Below are 22,481 nucleotides of genomic sequence, written 5' to 3'. Positions count from 1 at the left end.
AGGTATCAAGAGCAGTATAAATTCAAGAAATTTAATAATCTTGATAGCTCGAAGAAGGAGAACTTTCAAGGTAGAGGCCAGGGAGGCATGGAAACTTTCAGAGAATCATCATTAGACATGATATACATAAAAAAAGACTATTTTATTCTAAGAAAATAAAATAAAACAAAACTTCACTAAAATCTTCAAATTCTAAGTTTGCTTATTATATATAATCTCTCCTGGTAAAAGGCTAAATATACAGGAAGGCTTGAGGATACAGGAAAAGTTTACATAAGCCAACTTACATTCCCTCGATATAATAAACAAAAGCTCTTATATCTGTACTTTACATTTTTATATTTAAATGCTATCTCTGTTGTTTCCTACTGCTGAGCACGTTTCAATAACATGCAAACTCCTGCCAATGTTTATACATGTTTTGCTTTCATCAATCATCCTTATCGACCTCTTAAAAGTCTCTAGGTTGTGATTGGTAGATTTTGATCCATTATATTTGTTTGGTTTAGTTGTAACTATGATTGATGGAAGCAACGAACTTATCCTTCGGTTACAATTTGACTTTAGAGTTTGAATGTTATTGAAAAAACACAGTAAGATCAGTATTTATACGCCTAATGCAATGTCATTAGCATTGTGGAGTAAATACACTCATGACATTTACTGATAAAAATATATTGTAATAATTATTTTGAATAATATCCCTATAAGCAAATAAGCAATACCTTGGGTGCCAGAGGTCCTTTTTTTCTTTTGTAATTTCTGATGAAGCTAAACCCAAAAGCATGGTAGCCTGCAAAAACAGCCATTTCTCCTTGCTCCTCCCCACTGGGGATGTTTTGCGAGAAGGACAGCTGTGACTCAGTGACAGGAATTCCATACTGATGATGTAAATCAATGTTTACATAATAAATTCGGTAGTCATGGGGTTCCAAATGCAAATGTGTTCAATTTCACATTTTTCCTGGTCGATTTTGGTAAAGTATGATGTTCATCTGTGAACAAGCTCCAGCAAAACTCAAATACTTCTTCAGAAGAATATATTCCACAAATATATATTGACTGTTTTGTTACAGGTTCATCTCGTTTACATTTGACCTTTGTGGCGTTTTGTCTGTCATTCATAGACAATAGCTAAAACAATGGAGCTACTCCTTCGTCCAATCAGCGCTTCCGACCAGATTCCAGAAAGATTTTACGCCATCAGTATGGAATTTCTGTCAATGAGTTGCAGATGTTCCTCCTCGTGAAACGTCCCCAGGGGCAAGGAGAAACCTCTGTTTTCGCAGGCTAAAAGCATGGTTCACTTCATCCTAGGGAGAAGAACCTCTGGAGCCATGGATATGCCAGGGTATATAACAAGGTCATGTTTACAATGACAATGACTTGTGTCCAGCTAGTACTAATAGCAGGCCTGCAGGGTCATACAATAACTTATGTGAAATGCATAGTTTAAACATTTTTCTAATATGGTCCATAGGTAAAAAATATAATAATATTATACATTGTTTGGATGTACAATCCCTTTCATAGTGTTTTAACAAAAGATTTCTTGACTATTAGTTTTTTCAAGACTCACAGGGAAAGATTTAGTCTTGCTTAAACTACTCTGGAATATATATGTACCATATCTAAGGCACAAATTGAGACATAAGACATACTATTATTCATTCAAAATATTTTCCCGATTCTGATTGGCTAAAAGCACACGGATAATTCACCATAACCAGCTACTGATGACCAACTTTGGAAGAATTTTGTGATTAATGAACCAATGCCGTCAAAAGTGCAGCTTTTTAGCAGGTTAATGCACTGTGAACCAAGAAGACCTGGGGACGAGGTTGAGTTGTTTTGGTTGTGAAAACAAAAACGGCAGACATTTCACTCATTTCAAGAGTAAGAACTAGGAGAAATAATAGCTAAAAACATGGCAAGAAAAGCAAGAAGACAACTTGGAGGGCAACATCTGCTATTTGGAGAATATTTGCTACCCTAAACGTGCACTATCAAAGATGAACTTAACATCGATGGTGGTAAGCATGTTTTAGCTACGTTTTTAAACTAGGAATTATTTTGAATGAATAATAAATGTTTTGAATGAATAATAAAACAATTATTGAATTCGGCTTTCGTAACTTATGAAGAATTATGGAGATCTCAAAGGGTGTTATCTGCCTCCGCCGATAACACCCTCCTCGATCTCTCCTCCTGTGGGGAGCAAGGGATCTGATGGCGCAGTGGTGAGAGCACTCTTCATTCAGATTTGAATTCAGATTTGAAATCTTGAAAAGCATTTCAGTTTTAATTCTTTTTGTCTACAAGTTGATGATTGGAAGCTCTAAAAATATCAGAGAAAATTATCCGAGAAAATGCTTTTGAACACAAGAAAAAGAAACCGAGGTTAAATTTAACCCCGGTTAAGCGCTAATCGGCCTTCGAACAACTGGGCCCTGATGTGACTTAATTTGTTTGGTTGGGTTAACATAGCCTCCATATAGTTGATGGTGGGGATGTCACGAAAACAAGGTCAAGAAAAAATCTGGGGAGGGGGTGGCAGTGGAAAAAGAAGGACAGAGAGCATGTTAGCATATTTCAACAACTGTCCGCCACTTTTGTCAGGCCTGGATTTTGAATGTCAAACTGTCAAAACTTCAATTTGCTAGAATCCACCATTCTTATTAAAATTTATTGTGTGGGTATATATATACGCGTACCTCACATGACTTGAACTCCACAAATTTGAAAAAAATTGTGTTCCAATTCCTCTACCTTCTCCTTTTTTCGCCAGGCCCCAGATGTTTTTTTGCATTAGTTTTCACTATCTCTGCAAATAAGCCATATTGTTGCTAATCAGATTGCCAGAGAACCTTCCTCCTGGCTACACATTTCTCTAAATTAATCACAGCAGCAGCAGCTGTACTATGTAAAGAAAAAGGTTAAAGGCACTGTGCAAAATTTATAATTTTGTGCCTTTTCTCTGCTTTATATCTGGCTGAATGTTTGGCTGTGAATGGGAGCGTATTCGTTCAATCTTTGTTTGACTTCCAAATGTATGATATTTGAGCATGCTCTTGACAAGTATCTGCAGAAACAATAAAGAGAAGCAGAGAAAAAATTAATTTCCCCTAATCCAACCAGACACATGCATACTACTTAAAAGAATAATAAATAGAACAAATATATACATTTTATATGTTACAGACTAATTATTTTACTCCTCAATTTAGGTTAATTTGATGATAAAGCCAAAAGGCCATTTCTAAGTTCCCAAAACCCTCACTTTCAAATCGAGGCTACGTGCAAAACCTTTCTTGTGTTATTTGCATGAAAAAAAAAAAATTTTCATATCAATAGCTTCGCACTTAGCCTCACTTTGAAAAAGAGGCTTTGAAACTATTTGTTATCAACCTATGGGTCAGTTTGTTCCAAATCAGGTAATTAGATGTAAATTAATATATACTTGTTATCATCCCAAGTTCGGAGATTTTTAGGGAATGGAAAATAAGTATGGTTTACTCACTAGCAGGTAAAATGGGAAGATGGTGAATATAATGCTAACTTTCTGTTGTTACAAAACATTAGTTGTTATTTGTTGTTGTCCATAGAATGAAAAATAAGGGAATAAAATTAAGATAACAAACTAACCAAAGTCTTGATTTTTGGAATAGTCTTCACACTGTTTTGAATGTCATCATCAGTGACTTCAATGCCTGGACAGTTCTCTTCAGTGGATGGTAAGGGACATTTACCACCCTGTGTAACCCAGTGATGTTCCTGCATTTAACAAAGATGACAACAGTCAATACACCTTGAGCTACCAGACAGACTGCAGTGACTATATAACACACTGTTAAATATGCTTATTTATGCCAAAAACTCATTAATAATTCATAAAGAAAAATGTTTTAGACCAAATAATAACCCCAAATCTAAATATTAGTGCAAGAATAAGTTTATCTATATCAGAGATTTTGAAGTCATGACATTCAAAAAACTTGTAGTCGTGTGTAATCAGGTTTAAAAACTCTCGGTGCTTATAATCAACACACTCCTGCCTGTTTTTTAAACAGTACAACTTAAATATGTTGCTGCGAAAAGAAAGCTTGAAAAAAATTGGGCTTGCTGGGATGTAAACCCTGACTTCTGTGATAGTGCTGTGGTGCTTTAACCAATTGAGCTGGTAAACCAAATTGGTGCTGGCCATAAAAATGGTTCGTAACATACCCAGAAAAGAGGAAGATGAATACTGTAACTCCTCCAGTGAGTGCCCCCCGGAGGGCTTATTTATTTCAAACACATTTGAGGGGGTGGAGCTTAATAGAGATGGGGGCTTATTTCAGGGGGGGGGGGGTATTTAAATTTAGCAAACATGATGGTATCAATTTTTCACAAAGACCCAGGATACAAAGTGGAAAATCTTAATAAGAGTTGGAGGTCATGCTTAATAGAGGATTTACAGCATACGAATTTCATATAATTATCTGAACTGTGGTATGAAGAAGTTAAGGTTTGGTTAGTGCTATAGCGTAAATACAGTACATACACCTGTCTATAGTCATTCATGTTCATTCAGAAACTCAATATTAAGTTAACTGAGTGTGCACTGGTACCCTTTCATTTTAATAATACTTTTTCAAGATATGTAATGAGGGATTTCTCTATCTTCAATATTCTAACCCTAACACCACCTACTGTTTATATTATACACTCCAAGACAAATTGGATTTATAGCAGGGTGGTAAAGGAGGCGGGGGGAGGGTACCTATCAGGCATCATGCCAATGTTTTTTAAGCTATCATGAGTCACGGAAAAAAAAGTACGTATCTTATTAACAATGATCTGAGGAAATCAGAGGTCACAGAAAGAGAAAGAATGGGAAGAAGTTGGTGTCATAACTATCCATTTTTAATGTCTCTTCTTCTAGTTTCAAATGATATTAACCATCATGGAAATTTCAAGCGTTGTGAAAATAGTAAATCACACATATGCTACGCTGCTAGGCCCAATCCCGCCTCACGTGGCTAATTTGGGCCTGATCATGCATCACGCTGATAATTTGGGTTCCATCACAAGTAACGGAACACCCCTTTGCCACCCGGTTATAGCTGCTTTTTTTGACCACCATACCCACCTTGATTCCCTTGATAGTAATTCTTTCAATGGGATCTTTTATTAACATTCTTAAAAGAAGGTCTTCTAACTGTGGATTTAAAGGTACACTGCAAAAGAACAGTTTTAATTTAACTTTTACATGGTACATACTTGCACTACATTTGTCACCAATAAACGTACAGTAAGCAACAAATTTAAACCATGTTTAACCAAAAAGCTTTTAATCATGTTTAACCTTTGGTTTGAACAGGGTTTAAGCCAAATCTCTTAATAATGCTGCTTTGTTATTGGCCCTTTGTTCACTGGAAAAACACTTAAACATGCAGGCCACAATAAAGCTAGTTTTTAGCACCATTTCTTTAGTTTTCTCAGCCTTTTAACTAGGGAAATATATTCAATTAACAATGTGGATACATCTTCACCCTCTGTTAGAAAGAAAAATAAAAGTTGTACAACAATCAGACTTACTCATCTGGAAATGTCAATCTGGAAAACAGCACATGGGAAAACAAAAAAAAATAAAGTTAATCAAAATGATGGCACTTATTCAACTTTTTGTTGCACCATTAGCTAAAATCAAAAGTTTGTTTTTCAAGGTTCAAAAAACATGAATTCTACTAAAAGATTATTTTTTGGGCCTAGCCTGGGACTTCTTAGCTTGTCTTTCCTGCTGGACCCTTGCCCATTTTGCAAGTGTGCTTAAAGTTTTGCAAGTGTGCTTGGTCATTACTTGCCCAACAAAAATAACTACTAGTACTGAACTACTAGACATTGCTGTTTGGTCCTCGAGAGCAGGAAATCAAAAAGTACAACTTCCAACTTACAAGGCACTACAAAGAGTGCGGTGTTGAATAAGTGTGTCTCACATTGTGGATGAACAGATCAGAGAGACTGAGTTTCAGGATCAAAAGATCAGAGCCTACTGTCTACTTTTATTGTATATAGTGCTCAGTGTACAAATGAACATCAACTCTAGATCTTATTGCAGGTTATTTTGAGAAATCAGGGGTTTCAACAGTGCTTATCAAGTGGCAACTCAGTACTCAGTATTGCCTTACTCTTGGGTTCTGATTTTTTCATAAAGGCCCATCCTGTTGACATCATCAAATGGAACCTGAGAGGAAACGATCATGTATATTTAAGAATACAAGTCACCTTCTCTGTACCCTCTATCTATTACACAGAGTATTTTAAGGGTTACTGGTCAAAAGGTGCTGCATGTGGCAATTTTCTCTAAATCATAATCACTCTTAGTCATTAATCCTGACTACCCACTACAAATGGCCGATGCATGCACCCACGTTCAGTAATTCACAAGCTGATTAATGTTGAAGCTGATTAAAGTTCAGTAATTCGATCACAAGCAGGTTTTAAGCATCAAATTATATTAATTACTTAGCTAGGTGACTGCATCTGGACATCTCCTTTAGTTAGTTAAATATTTTTTGTGTGTTTAGCTTTCTGTGTCTAACTGTGGGTTTTTTTATTATTATTATTACTGTAACGTTAACATTGACTCTGAAAAGCCCTGTGCGGATGAGCCAATAAAATATTAAATGTATGTATGTATTAATGATTTCAAACCATAACTTAACTGATGATGTCAATATCAGCATGGATTGACAAGAGCAGGTTATAAATGCCTGATGATCTACCACTCATAATACTTGTTTGACATACCTGTAAAACTGCAGTACATAATTAGGTACCTACCTTGCCAAAGACAAAACAATACAAAGTGATTCCTAAAGCCCACACATCAGCAGCCTTTCCACTATATTTGTCCCGTGAATCTGCAGAAAATTAATAAACAATTTATCACTTATTTTTGGGGGCGACAAGAGGAGCCTCTAATCCTATTCTGCAGGTAACGTTATCATGCATGTGTCGCACGTATGTAGCCAGTATTCGTTTATCTTACCATCAACTCCTTCACACAGGGTCGTCAAAAGTAGCCGGCTGCTGGCAAAAATCACCACCTACTTGGTTAGTATTGGCCGGCTACTCTGCTTGGCATTTCTTTACAGATGGCATTTTTTAAATAAAACATCCCTGGACTGGCCGCTGACTTTGACAACTCTGCCATCTACTTAAAAAATTTCTGACAACCTTGTCACATTACCCATTTGCATTGAGCCAGCAGTTACATGTCATGCAGAACAGATTGAGTACTGAGTACTCATTTTTACTGATAACTTACTGACTTATCACTAATGAACACAAAAAAGAGTTTGTTTGCTTTTATGACCAAACCATCAGTTCAAAAGTAATCAAATGAGTTCTCTTAGTAAATACAATATGGTATAATAATGCTGCCAATATTTTTCAAGCATCCTATGCACATTAATTTTAATTTGTGATTTCATTCTTGAATTTAAAATCTTGTCATATCATTTGAAGTAAGGAGTTGGGAGTTCTTACTTTGTAAAGATTCTGGTGCCATGAATGCTGGAGATCCTGCTGTTTTATTTAACAAGGCATCATCACCTTCAAACACGTCAGCTACACCAAAGTCAGCAATCTGTTATAATTACAAAAACATACTATTAATATTATTGTTTTTATTTAACCCATTCACACCTGAACTGCCTTTTCAGACCAGTGTTTCTTGTACTGCATGTACTACTAGACACATTAGACACCTATAACTTGTGAAGAGGAGCGGGATCTTTAAAAAATATCTGCGTACATCAGATAGTCTCTAAACCAGCAAACAATTAAGATATATTATTATCTAAACTTATGTTATTCATACACACCAAGAAACTAAAATAAAAATCAGCTGTTTCTGTTTACTTCGCTGATGTGATACTGAGCATATAAACAGCTAAATAATCACACAGTTCCACAAGAACAATCAGTGAGACAAAATGCTAGACATTTTACCTTTATATGACCATCCTCACCCAAGAGAAGGTTAGATGGCTTGATATCTCTATGAACTATCTTTTGGTAATGTACTGTAGGATAAACAAATTGTCCATTGGTTAATGATTGAAAAGTATGTTACTGTACTAGTAGTGTGTTCTATTTTAATATGTTAAAAGGATGTTTCATGATAATTAACAGCCCAAATAAAGCGTACAACAAAGGCTGACTTCAAGTTATATTTTTGACTTGGACCATTAAAGGTGATGCGAAACATAGACTGTTCACAGTCCCCTATTTTTAAGTGAGATAATTGTTGGGATACAGCGCATCTTACCATTAATAGCGGGCATCTTGATTTTCAAATGTACCGAGGGGGCTCACGTTCACAGAGGGTGTTGTACCAGCAATGCAAGCGTTTGATTGGTCATTAGATAATAGATGTTTAATTTGCATTCACAATGGGTTTAGTTTAGGTTGCTGACACGAATAAGTCAATGACATTAATCGTCATTTCCATATGCTTTCATAATACTACCAAAAGGCACATCTTGCGCAAACACACGGAGGATTTTTGATATTTTGCAGATGAATCAAGCAAGCCAACATGCTTTTGAAGCAGCCCAGCCAGTGGAATGTTGTAACACAGTTTCTGCTAAACGAATTGAAATTTAACGGTACGCCGATGCAAAAAAGATGACCCGTCAGAACAACTGCCTGGCTTTTTATCAGGAGGTTTAACCGTTTTAAACTGTGGTGAAGTGAGCATGCTTAGCACTTCGATTAGGAAAACGTTTCAATTGTGCATGTTTATTTGGCGATTTTATTTGGAGGAATACCCAGAATGCATAAAATCACTGTTTCAAAAGGAGATATTCATAAACATGCGAAATCGATGCCAAATGTGTCTGGCATATTTTCATTACCAGCGGAGTTTGTTAATTAATGAATGGTAAAAGGCGTGAAATTCCTGTCACGCCTCCTGAACGCGAGCTGCAGTGACGTTATTACGGTCCCAGTCTATTTTTCTCACTTCCTCCCAAACTGGCCCTGCCCCCTAAATAGTTTTGACAGTCACACAAGATGGCGCTCGATCTTGCATGACAAACTTACTGAAAAATAGAGGACTGTGAACAGTCTATGCGAAACATTCCTAAATAATATAAGTGCATGGCCCGGCCACATTGAGAGTTTATAAGGCCCTGTATTTTAAAATTGTTTGGAAATTTTAATTTCAAAGTTTATCTGTGGTGTATTCTTGTGCAGAAGGTGCAAATTCACTATTTTAGTCATTTGCTCAGATGTCATGCCTAATTCCTCGGAAGGTGGAAATACATTGGAAAAAAGAAATTAAAATGAAGAATGTACACCACGCTTCGGTTTCTTGGTGGATGGCACCCTTCACCAGATAGATCACTATCCACTGAATAAGTATTGGGGAAACCAATATTGCATTATCAACAGGAGGGATAACGTAATCCATCTTTTGAACAACTTAAGGGCCATGCAGTAAGAAAAGGTCCTTGTAAACATAATCTCACTTACAATATTCAATTCCTAATACAACATCTATGAAGTATTTTCTGGCATTTGACTCTGACAATGGTTTACCAGGTACTTCCATAACCTCACTTAAATGAAATAAACAAAGAAAACAGAAAACTTAACATACGTCATGTGAAGAAGAAAGAAAGAGGTTTTTATTGAATTAAAATGTAGGAGTGTACAGTAAAGTGGGTGACATGGTGTTTGCAGATTATATTGATCTGTTGATTTTCCAGGGACTTCCATAACCTGACTTATTACTGGTGAAAAAATAATAAGAAGAAAGGAAATTTAAACTTACAGGTCAAGTGGAATAAGGAGAAAAAAGAAAAAAGGTCATTTAATTAGGAGGAACAATGGTGCAGTAAAGTGGGTAGCATATATATGGTACTTTTTTTCTATCAGTTGATAGTTGATTAATTATTACACATCAAAGTATTCTGAGCTAAACCAGGCTCTACTTTGGGCAACAAGAAAACAAAGACCCCTGATCAATGAACTGCTAACTGGCCAGCATCTGTGTGTAAGCGATATGTACAATAAGTTTCTACTTCAGCCCATGATAATGAGGTTACTATACATACCCTCTCTCCATAAGCTCAAACACTACAAGTAAACAAAACATGTCTCAGCCATATTAGGTACAAATAAGGTTAGTGCAGTCAGTTCATGAAGACAGTGCCAGCTTAAACAAGGCAATGATACAATATGGCAAGTTGATGTCCAAAATACTAAATATATATATTTGTATGGAATACTACTGAGATATTTCGGAACAAAACTATTCGATAATTTCTGCTATACAAGTTACTGTGTTTCCTTTGTATAGCAGTTGATTTTTAACTAACACATAATATACTACCGGGGGGGGGGGGGGGGTAGCTAATTTCTATTTTCTGAGTTTTTTTTACTGTGATGAATATACATGCTGCAATATAAGTCTTACCAAGATAAAGATTGTCTTCAGATGGATCGTCTAAGACCTGCAGACATGGAATAGAATGTTTCAAGTCAAACTGTATCACATTTTTTTTAAACACTTGATAAACACCACACAAAATTATAAGCTATCACTGGCTTTTTATTGAGTTATTACTACTGAGAAAAAGGAATAATGCCTTCTCTTAAAACTAAATACAGTGAAACCTTTATTAAACGGACACCTTTGGGACCTTCCGAACTGTCCGCTTAATAGAGGTTTGTGAAAAGTGCGCAACGTTTGTTAATGATTAACTTTCAATGGGTTACTCTGTACTGTGATAAAGTTCCACAATATTAAGGAAGCTGTGCAGTACTTTGTGCAAGACTCTTGGGCTAATCTACAGTTTCTTGACAGCTAAATGTATTGATTTATCTTTATTAACTACTAAAGTATGTATTTGAATGATATAATTCAATACTACTATTGTCAATTCAGTCCAGTGTCCGCTTAATAGAGGTTATTAACAACAGAAATTAGTCAAGTACAATTTATTTTAGTGTCTGCTGAATAGGGGTTTGTTATAAAGGGAAATATAAGACATTAATTTCGGGACCTGGCTTAGGGCCTGCTTAATTGAGGGTCTGCTTAATAGGGGTTTCACTGTACGTCAAATAAAAAATATCAGCCACACCCTTTAGCTGGCCCATGTACCATTGCATCAGTAGTCAGTAGTCAGTATGGCAGTAGGCCCAGATTTTATTGATTCAAATTACCAAGGTTGTAAATATAAGGTATCAAGTACAAATAAATGGAAGAAATCAATCATGCAAAAGCTAAGCATAGCTTCTGACCATGGTCTGTCATGAATTTGTTTACAAAAAAGAGCAACAAAGGGGTAAAAGGTCACTTAAGGAAGTTATTCAATGGTCACAAACAAAGTGGGATCATTGTATATAAAAAGATGTAAACATACCTCGTAAAGTCTTACAACATAGGGATGATCAACCTTCTTGAGAATTGCAATTTCTCTTTGTAAGCTTTCCAGTCCTGAGTTTTTGCCTTTGTCACCTGGTCTCCCTAAAGTCAATCATTCCAGTAAAATTAATAAAACAGACTTAGTCAGGGCTAAAGGCAAAGTTCCTGTTAATAAATTTATAATATGAGGTTCCAGAAAATATCCATACCCCCCCCCCCCCCCCCATGGAAGGTCAATGGGGGGGGGGGGGATTTCTTAAGGGTAGGAGTTGTCCTTGTGAAATAATTTTTCCAGAGGTTCATGCAAAACTTGCAATACTTGAAGATCTACTTACAAAAAAATGAAAAAATTAAATAAAAATGCTGGTAGGGGTCAAGATGATTTTAAGCTGTTCAACTAATGTCTTGTTGGTCAGTTGTCATCCATTGATGAACAAGTATACAGTGGAAACTGCATTGTTGAGGAAATGCATTATTTTCAAGAAACCCATCTTCTATTTTAATTTTAAAAAATTAAGGCTTGATGAAGAGCTAGAAATCATGGTTTTTAGAATTGTCTCCAAATCAAGATGTCCTTTGCCCAAAAAGATCACTGATGTTACTTTGTAGAGTAAAATTTTGGAGCCAGATTATCTGTAATTAACGAAATGGTTCACAGGGATCAAGTTTCACTAATGAAATGACACCCAAAACATTCCTTTTTCCACAATTTAAAGTTTTGTCTGTTGAGCTGCACTATTACACCATTCTCTAGGTTAGCAAATTATGTGTTGAGGACTTGTGCGCTTTTAATACACACTTAAACTTTATGAAAGGACATCAGACATTGCTATAAATTATTCATTTTTTTGAACGGATGCTACTAATAATATTAATGAAAACATATAAAATCTGTTTGAAAAAATGTTGCAAACTTTTGAATGGATGTTACTAGTTTGCAAACAGATAATCTTCCAACTGGTAAACTTATCAAATGCTTTGAATGGATTCTTAACAGTTACCAGCACCGTACAAATGACTTAATGTGAAAGGTTTGAACCCAGGAGTCATTTCATACATGTAAGTAGCTTGAGTATGATTGTCTGGCTGAATGACTTATGAACAACTCATTGATGGAACCAAGAAAAAATAACTGCGAGGGAAGGTGATTTGAATATAGACGCTAGAAAAAAAAGCAAGGAAAAACTCAATTTTTTTCCCGACCCGGTCATAATAAAAACAAACTTACTCAATCCAGCTTTTCTCATTACTCGTTTCTTTGATATTATTTTCATTGCCTGGAAACAAAACAAATTAATCATTTTTCAATTAATATATGATGACAAATTATAGGTTAAATAACCATACAATGTTATTATTTACTATGTGGAAAGAAGAGATGGAGTTATTGGGATTACAATTGCAGCAGCTGTCGGATGTTCTGTGAAACACATTAGATGAGAGAATTCATGACAAAATATTGTCGATGCATGGTTAGTCCCAAAATAAGACACCAAAAAATGAGACTTCCCACTTTTGCTGATGACAAATGTTACAGTCAGGGCTTGACCTTAACTTTTTTATAACAGAAGTCTTATGGCTAGTGCAATATGGTAATAACCACTAGGAAGAGAGCTCTTCTAGCTAGCTGCTAAAAAGGGGCTTTCAAATACTAAAATAATGCAGAATTTCCACTGCCTGATCAGTCTTTGCAGTTTCCCCTTCAGAATCATGACCTCCTTTCCTTTTCAAACTCTTCTTGCTTCTCTCCAAAGAAAAGAAGCCTCTGATGTCCATTTCAAACATAAACATGTGCAACTGAAACAATATGATGGACAGCTTTATTTGTGATTGAAGTGCATGATAGGAGCACTGGAATCATAAATCTCTTTGGCCGAGTAATGGCAGCAAAGTACGTACATTTAGTGCGAAAAATTTCGATAAGAAAGCTTTATCATTTTAACAGTTTGCCATCTACTGTGAATACTAGATTTTGAAGTAGGCAAAAATCTTCACCTTGTGTGTTTTGGTACTAGTCATCATGGTGAGTGAGCAAGAGAAATTATTCCATTCAGGCAAAACTGAAAATCTACCAGTATTTGGCTAGTTGCCTACCACCAAGATCAAGCCGTGACAGTCTGGTTAAGTCAAGTTTAAAGACGGAAGCAAAAGGAAAAAGCAGAAGCTGTAGGCCCATTGTGAGCAAAAATGAGGTTTAATGGTTATACTGCCATTTCCATGCTCTTATGAACTTTACAGTGACTGATAATTCTCATCCCTTAAGGAGAATGATGCAGAATTAATAGGAATAAATTGGCGTTGTTTTTAGTGTTGGAATATTCTTGTCACTAGTTTGTTAAGGCTACTACACAGAAGAAAATATTTAGGGAACTTGAAGTTGCTTATTAATATTGCACAACCCAAAAAATTTAATGTGGGGCATACTGTTTATAGACAATACTTACATAATTTGCTTGATCAAAATCTGAATAGCAAAGCCTGACAACTCCATATGAACCCTAAATACAAATCAAAAACTATGTGTGAGCTTAATTAACTTACACTGGTACCAAAATACATTGTTGTACATAAATTTTCACTCCAAGTCTAATAAATAAATAAATAAATAAATAAAATATAGGTAAAAAGATAAATAAATAAATAACGATTTAGTGGTTCTTCTTCTGGCGCATTCTGGATTGAAATGGAATTTATCAATAACAAGAATGCTCTTACAGTGGCGTTCAGTCTCGCTTGCTTGGAGATTAGATCGAGAAATGAGGAGGAGATTAATATTATTCTACACAAAACAAGATTTACTCGGTGAAGGTTTTTTACTTCTTACTTTATTGACATCAATACTTTTTACTTGTCTCTGAATTGATTAAGTACACGTGTTAGCGACAACCGGAAATATGTCTGCGATTGAAGGCTATACAAGTGTATAAATACACAAAAATTCAAGAGCCTCAATTCCAGAGAAATTACATCATTGCCAGAGATAAAAAAAGTGATTTACATGGCACGTCATTTCAATCATCACCGAAAATAAACAGCATTCTTTCTGACAAGACCATTTGCATACAATGAAAGTTAACAACGCCCGACCACCGCAGTTTTGCTAATTAAGATTCTTTTTTTTTCAACTACTCAGTAGTGTTCACTTATTCCAAAGTAATCAACACTTTGAAGTGACAGAATTTGTGGACCGACATGTTTCAGAAAAGCTCTAAAGTTAATCTTTCCTAAACATGTGTGACTTTGATCATGCAATGATTCTTAGTCCCAGTTTCCACGGTCTCTGCTAGGAACACCTACTGCAATGACCCCCTATTTGTGTATAAAATACTAACAAAAATACGAAAACGTGTTGCAGATTAAGAGTCTCGCTGCCTATGCAAGCGAGACTAATAAGTTCCTCCCATAGTGTGACCATCATACAATTTATTATTTTGTTGCTTCAGACTCATGTATTCCTTCACTTCTTGATTGCACATTTCCCCCATAAACGAGTTTTTGGAACTCTTGAATTTTTTGAAAAGCCTGATAACTTGAATCAAACCTTACTTCCCTTCACCAGTCAAACACTGTAGTTTTACCCCTGATATTTCAAACTTCCTGATAATTTAAACCAGTTTGCTTTTCCAAAGGTGACTGTATGCACACTGTGACTGGTCATGAAACAGGGCTTAACTTATTCCTGATTCACCTTGGACATAAAATATATATCTTCTTATTAAAATTGTTTTCTCGGTTTGTAATGTAAATTACAGATCCTTTACCCATTGTTTGCTGTTGTTTTATGGCCCACTGTACACACTGCAGCCTGTGAGCACGCTCCTCCTTTAGGTTTTTTGAGTTAGGAGGAGAAAAGGAGGCTCTGTAGCCCGAATCATGTCAAACCTTTGAGGTTGCCACAACCCAAACTTTTGGACTACTCAATCTTGTTCTCTGTTGTGTTGTCAAACTTTTTTATTTTTGAGTGCAAGCATCCGTTTATTGATAAACCGATGGTCAGCAAAAGAAAGGCTGTGCTGGCAGCTGGGTGACGACCCAGATGCTTTGGGTTTGGTCTGTAACTTATAGTACATACCTCACTGTCACTCAGTTACTAAGAGGTATGGTCAATCTGTCTACAGGGAGATCAAGAAGAGCAAAGAAGGATAAACAAATCTGGCAAATTTACATTTCACTTGCCACAGGACACAATGCTGTGAATGTCAGTACTGCTCCTAGATGCAATATTTAGCACGCTACGGGCATGGATAAAGAGGAACTATAAGTACCCCCACAAATAGAAATTTGTTTTAGTCTTGGTGTTGTAAATATGTGTTATTCATTAAAAGCATTCCAATGGCTTTATTTACAACTTACCTTTCCAATTTCATCCATAAGTCTATACTGGTTAAGCTGTAAAAAGTTCTATTGCAAAAAAAGGAAATACAACTGCAGTTTAGCTAAGAAACACAAACAGCACTTAACCTTTAGGTTGCACTGATGATTCATAACCTTCCTGAAGACTGCTTTGAATTGTGTTAGTGGAACAGGGAAGGTGTCAAGGGACTTTACAACCTAATCATAAAAGATTTGATGGTAAACCTGACACTAGAGGCCTTCATGCAGAGTAAACACAATTAACACTTCAAAGCATGAGTTAAGACTATATTGATCAAATCTGTTATGTACATCTGTTTCACAAATGGAGACACTACGTGATTCTTTGGTAGGAGGTCGTCTTAAGCGTGGTGATGATGATCCTACACTGCTGCTAGGTTTTGATGAGATGTACGCGACTTCTCCATCAAACACACTACTGCTGTTGAGCAAGTCAGGTGTAGCTGAACTGCGGCGAAGGGATGCAAAACTAGCTTCAAGTCCACCGCCAAGTCTACTCTGAGAATTACCAATATTTGACCTGCTTCCTGCAGTAATTACTGAAGCACTAACTTCAGTTGGCCTTGGAGTTGCAACATGTAATCCTGAATCTTTCTTGATAAAAATCTTTTCTTTGCTAGCTTGGGATGCACTGGAGTGATGCTTCCCATTGTCATGGCCATTCAATGATGACACTTTATTGTGTTTTGAAAAACTTGATGTACTTTCTCTTTTCCTGGGACTATGACTGTTGCTTTCAGGAGGTTGGTTAACTGATCTGTAAATAGATAAATAATCAAATAAAAATCAGTCAGCTATATGGATGACTACGTTTCTTTAAAAATCTATTCAGTGGTAGATATGTAGCTAAAACTGAGTTGGGAAATACTACACCTAGGTGAAATCAAAAGTTATTATCACACTTCTGATAATAAATTAGTAAGAACATGGACGTCTAAGCACTGGTACAAAGTACATTACAATATAAAAAGGGAAAAAGTTTTACGTCCAAAACAGTACATCTATTGTGTACTTTCTTGCACCAAGAAACTAAAAAAGGCTTATGCAACCTGCTGTAAATAAAACCAAGCTTGAAGACAGTAATATTGTATGTAGTAGAAGTCAAACCTGAAATGTTTCTTCAACCAGTTCATGATATTCATTGTAATTGACCAATGCCCTATTTAAAAATAATGCCAGCCTGATATTTCAGCTCTTTTAGTTGAAAACTCAAGTGGAGTAGCACAATTAATTATGACTAGGAGAAAACATTTTTTTTGTTCCATTTGCATCCTTTTTAGCTATGCTAGGCTGTAATTGTGCATTATTCCTGACTAAATGACAGTTTTTAGCATAACAATACTAGTTAAGCCTCAGTATTTAATAAGTCATCTAGTTGCTATTGTTAGAAGTCAATTAGCATAAACTGAAAACAAAAAGGTATTTAAACAAGAAAGATAAGTTAATTGCTGTGCAGAGGCATTTGGTTCTGTTAAACATGTGATAACGATCAAATTCATGTTTTTGCCTTTAAGTTATATGTGAAGCTTGATTTGTATCAAAGTTTGGCAAATCCAGTGTCTAAAGTTATCATGAAAAGTTTTTCTGACTTACAAAATATCTGCACTTTAGGCGTCATTGTGTTAAATAAGGGAACAACATGAATAAGAAGAACAATCATGTATTTCAGAATGTTATAAAGCAATCATGAATGGACATGAATTAGGTTTTGGAAGATTAAGTAGCATTTCCATTGGATAAAACAGGAAGACCAGTTGGTTTTGTTTTTCACTCTGACTCTCTGACCAACTAGATAAAAAACACCCCCCAAAAATGTGTGGTTTAGTTTTGAGTCTAGGATGACATGATTGAGGCACAAACAAACTAACCTTGAGGTCGATAATTCTTTGTTCTTGTTTAACAGTTGAACATATTTTACATGGTTTTTACAAGAGATTCCAATTTATTTAGGTTAAAAAGTTACATCCAAACAGCAGAAAATCAAATCTCAGAAAATGAAACCTAAAAAAACGTTTGCTGGGGAAACAAGTTCTGTATGTGACAAAGGTGCATAGTAGACAAAACCCAGTAATTATTGTTTGGTTGGATAACAATAAATTAGTCTTGCAGTGTCACTGGGTGCCATGATCTTGGTGACTAGTTCACTCTGTGATTTCCATCATTATTTACAATGGTATCATTTAATATAAGTCAACAGAGTGATTATTAACTTTAATGCATTAATATGCTCCATGTTTAAAAAAATTAAGATCCAATACTAGAATATTAAACCATTCATTTTGGATAATTAAGGTGTATGATTAAACATTTAAAACTCACTCTTCTAATACTTTATCTTTTGAAGTTAAGCAGACAGACATTTGGTTTTTGTTACAACGGTGAACTATCCTGAATCTATGATCATAAGAGGCTACAATCAACAGTACAAATGAAGCATCCACTGAATGTACAAAAATCCTTAGAATAAAATATTAGTATTATTTAATTTTAATTACTTGCAAATAATAAAGAATTTGCATATACTATTTTAATTTTTTGCCAAAAATTATTAAAACTTTCCATCACAATGCTGAAATGTAAAGTTATTTTGTGCAGTTAAGTGACTGAGCAAATTCTGTCTCGCTGCATGTATCCATACTCATTTATTACACTCCTTCAATAATTACCATATCGACTTTTGGAAAAATATTTTTGAGCCAAACAGCTCTCAAATCTTTTATACAGAATATTGACATCAGCAGATTCACCAAAATGTTCTTCATTATTTATTTATAACACTATGTCCACAATAATAAAATAATAAAAAATTAATGGAGTCTGTTTAAAAGAAATAATTATTTCAATCACAAAAAAATGAACGCAGTTTGGAATTTATTGGAAGTGACTGCATAAAAGAGTTGCAATCCTGATAAAAATTAAATACTGTGAAACAGAAGACTTACCCATTTCTAGATGCTTTTGCAGCTTGATGAGTTGCAGGGAATACTTTGCATGACTGACTTGTGCATGCTGTAGACAAGAAAAAAGGTTCAAAACATTATGTATATATGACGACCAACAACATGATTTACAAACCACAAATGTGGAGGCCTCAAGCCTTTTCACAACCATCATGCCTTATGAGTATACTAGAACTCCTATTTGTACAAAACCTGACACAAGAAGACAAATGTGCACAACTGGGAACGGTGAATAAGAGTAAATGAGAGACAGTGCCAAAATTAAGGGTGGCATTTCCCCGGCAATTAGATGATCATCTTAACTGTAAGTGCACATACCTGCTCCCATTATTAATTTTAAAAGGTGCTGATAATGTCTCCTAACTAACAGCAGCTTTCAACATCACTTGTCTGCAAGGTTAAAGGATTAGAGTCATTAAACACCACTCGGAGGCGACAGTTTAACCTACTAATAATAATAATTTGAAAACAAGTGCAACTTAGTGCACTAGTGACTGTTTAAATTTAAAAAAAATAGACGCTTGATATAGTAAAGAAATATGTTCATACTGTAGCCGCCATCTACCTGGCCAACTCAGTAAGTAAACTGATCAGGTGGCAGAGTGGTCTGAGTAAACAGAAGTTTATGAGGATTGATCAGAAAAGTAAACAGGCCTGTTAAAAAGCAAATAAGATCACGCTGTGCTTAAAGAAGCCACATCACAGTAATTGAGCACTATCTTTTTGGAGAGCTACAAAAAGGCTTCAGGCTTCAGATCATTTTCATTCCAAAAATAATGGCTCAGTTTAATTTGTCATTTAAGATTATATTTAGGCATTGAAACTGTTTCCTGTTATTTGTTGGTAAGAATGGCAAGGATATGGAAAAAGCCATGAGGATAGGAAGGGACGGGAGGGAGGGGAGAGAGGGGCTTTCAGGGAAGGCTCATTTCATGCAATGTGTTTAAATGTTCACAAGAGATGGTTTCCCTTTTCCTACAAAATATCCCACAGTCCTCTCTTTTCATTGTTCAGACATAACAGAACAATTGGGTGCACAAGGGGGTGGGGGAAGGAAGGAACAAGATAGGTAACAACTAGTAGCCTTCACAACGCTTTACACTATGACTGTAGGCCATATTGGCAAGAGACACATCCTTTCACTGCTGTCGCACCCTTTTTCTCAAAGTCTCTTTCAAAGACTTCAGCATAATATCATTGGCTCTGTCTCCAGTGTGGGTCATTTGCAGCTTTTCCAACAAAAAATGAGAAATTCCAAGGCTGTGCTCTAAGGAAAATTTCAGGGAGCCCTTCGGGCTCCCAAGCATTTTAGTTAAGGCGCCCAGACCTCAAAGTTGGTCGCCCGAATAAAATTTTCGGGGAGCCCTTCGGGCTCCCAAGCATTCCAGCTCGGGTGCCCAGGCCTCTCAAGTTGGTCGCCCGAGTACATCTGATGACCAAGTATTTTTTACGCACACGAATCTTACTGGCCTGCTGATCACCAAACTCGGTAATTTTAGCTTTTGGATTCGACCAAAACCCGCATGTTGTCTTATGAAACCCATCAAAGTTTTCGTGCCATTCAGATTTAAAACCAGAAACGTGAGCAATGCCGCCAAATTGTTTAGGTCTTAAAGAGGGAAAAGTAAAAAAATTCAGCAGGTTTACGTAAACTTCATTAAGATCTTTGGGTCAAGGAAAACTGTGCTTTTTATCAGTAATACTAAACTAAAAAATAAATTTTCAAAAGGTGAATCAATGCGGCATGAAATATAATGTGACGGATTTTTATACGGGGCAGATCGAACTCAAGTTCCCGTGAAAAATTCCGTGAAACAGTGAAACCGCCGCGGCCCCAAACCTATGGTTTCAATAAAAAATAAGTCATCTTTAATTTCCTTTCCTATATTATCAGTGAATCTTTTAGGATAATTGAGCTTTTTGTGGATACGGTCGAAGCGTAAACCAGCTCTTCTTTCCGTGTTTTTTTTTTTTTGGCCGCTAAATTTAGCCTATATATGCCTGCATGCGAATTTAGTTATCGATACGTAAAATACCAAGACAACGTGGAACTGCCCTGTTTCTAAAACAACAATAAAAACGATCAGAACGATCATATCTTTTCTTTTTATACTTCGCTATCTTGTGTAAAGGGAAGAAAACAATCATAAGTTATGTTTTAGCCAAGCAGACACAGCAGCAAAAAACCGTAAAAACATTACATTCGCATACTGCTCAATACGGCAATTTCCGTTTTACACAAAAATAAATTACTCCGCGTCGCCATCCGCGCTGTACGTCTGTCAGAAAAGTATTGACAGTTTCTCCTAAAAACTGTACCTAATGAACCATTCTATATCAAACAAAAAATTTTAAAACTATTTTAAGAAGCGGTACAAATCAAAATCCGTGCCGCTTGTCACGTTCAAAGTGATGGATTATGTTACATGTGAAATCATGCAGAACGACCTTTGAACATCGACGCGCACCCATTTCTTTTGTACAACATTAGTAAAAACATTTTCTGTAGGGTTTAGTAAACTCCGACTCAACAAGCCAACACTAGTATGTTAAATTTTTCTGCCCACTTAATTGAACACTGCACCAGAAGCAAGAGTGCCCGGCCGGGCGACCGGGACCGTTTTTTCAGTCGCCCGAAGCTAAATGTTAGTCGCCTCAGGCGACCGGGCGCCGTTAGAGCACAGCCTTGAATTCCTGAAAAATATGACACACCCCTGGCAGGGGGGGGGGGGGGGGACGAGCATGCAAAAGTTGACTGAGCCATTAGTTCTGAATTGGGTTATGGAAGGTAGGTTATTACCAACTTAAAACATAAGCCTCTAGAGCCAAGCATTTACAAAAATAAATAAATAAAAAGTTAATGCAAACCACACTTACTTTATCTTTCTTTTCATCATCATGTACCAGCAGAAGTGATTTAGTCTACATTAAATCTGCTATCTCTGGTATATTTGATGTTCCTGAAAGAATTTACATAAATATTATAAGAATATTTGAATAACATATAAAAAAAATGCAATTTACTTGAATATCAGTGTATTTAGCATGAAGGTAATGATTATTTGAGGGCAATATTTTTACTTCTCCTTGTGGACTACCATTTCTACATAGCCATCCCAGACACGTGAAGTTATAGTTGCTCCCAGGGCAAAGCCAGGATGTTCATTTCCCTGAGTACTGGATTCCAGCCATAGCCTGGATAGAATCTGCGATCTCCTGCTCTGTAGTCTTTTGTTGACTAAGAACATTAAGTCACTAATTAGAGACAAAATTAAATTGCCAGAGGGCATAACCCATTGAGGAAAATTCAAATAACTTCCATGTGTGTTTCTTTTTTGATCACAACTTAACTTCTGCTAAAGAACTGATTATGCATACAAAACTTCGTGTACAACAGTTCATGACTAGTAACAAGACATCAGGATTTTACATTTTTTGTGAGGAAAGCTATACAAAATTTCATTATACTTTGAGATCGCATTACATCTTTGCAAAGACAGCAATGCGAGAAAAGATATTCCTGCATTGAGAATAAAACAAAAATATCATTCTTTTTCCAAACAGCTGTTATCATACAGTCTCATATTTAAAGTTTATAGTTTGCAGTATTTTTTCCAGGATAAATGTTATTTTACAAAAGCAAAGGAAAATTTTTAACTGTGTTTGCAAAGCCTGACATAAACACTCAAGGGGCTGGAAGAATTAAAAAAAAATCTCAAAAGTTA

The 22,481-nt window shown here is 35.9% G+C and overlaps 1 protein-coding gene across 1 annotated transcript in view; it reads right to left on the bottom strand.

Moving 5' to 3' along the window:
* Positions 1–123: 123 nt before the first annotated feature.
* The window catches only part of LOC140952882 (calcium/calmodulin-dependent protein kinase kinase 1-like), a 23,086-nt gene continuing 728 nt past the window's right edge, over positions 124–22,481 (bottom strand). The window contains exons 2-20 of the mRNA XM_073402333.1: positions 21,634–21,716; positions 19,075–19,146; positions 18,739–18,805; positions 16,088–16,553; positions 15,776–15,823; positions 13,867–13,920; positions 12,651–12,699; positions 11,421–11,524; positions 10,472–10,508; positions 10,110–10,131; positions 9,526–9,611; positions 7,999–8,072; positions 7,534–7,633; positions 6,826–6,905; positions 6,171–6,226; positions 5,581–5,598; positions 5,132–5,219; positions 3,646–3,774; positions 124–3,082 (exon numbers count right to left, since the gene is read on the bottom strand). Of these exons, the coding sequence (XP_073258434.1) occupies positions 2,957–3,082; positions 3,646–3,774; positions 5,132–5,219; positions 5,581–5,598; positions 6,171–6,226; positions 6,826–6,905; positions 7,534–7,633; positions 7,999–8,072; positions 9,526–9,611; positions 10,110–10,131; positions 10,472–10,508; positions 11,421–11,524; positions 12,651–12,699; positions 13,867–13,920; positions 15,776–15,823; positions 16,088–16,553; positions 18,739–18,805; positions 19,075–19,084 (1,614 nt within the window). The 5' untranslated portion in view covers positions 19,085–19,146; positions 21,634–21,716 and the 3' untranslated portion in view covers positions 124–2,956. The remainder of the gene's footprint in view (positions 3,083–3,645; positions 3,775–5,131; positions 5,220–5,580; positions 5,599–6,170; positions 6,227–6,825; positions 6,906–7,533; positions 7,634–7,998; positions 8,073–9,525; positions 9,612–10,109; positions 10,132–10,471; positions 10,509–11,420; positions 11,525–12,650; positions 12,700–13,866; positions 13,921–15,775; positions 15,824–16,087; positions 16,554–18,738; positions 18,806–19,074; positions 19,147–21,633; positions 21,717–22,481) is intronic.

This window comes from Porites lutea, chromosome 11 (genome assembly GCF_958299795.1).
Source record: "Porites lutea chromosome 11, jaPorLute2.1, whole genome shotgun sequence".
Classification (NCBI taxonomy): Eukaryota; Metazoa; Cnidaria; class Anthozoa; order Scleractinia; family Poritidae; genus Porites; species Porites lutea.
The sequence above is the reverse complement of the archived record's forward strand: the minus strand, read 5'-3'. Positions and strand labels throughout refer to the sequence as shown.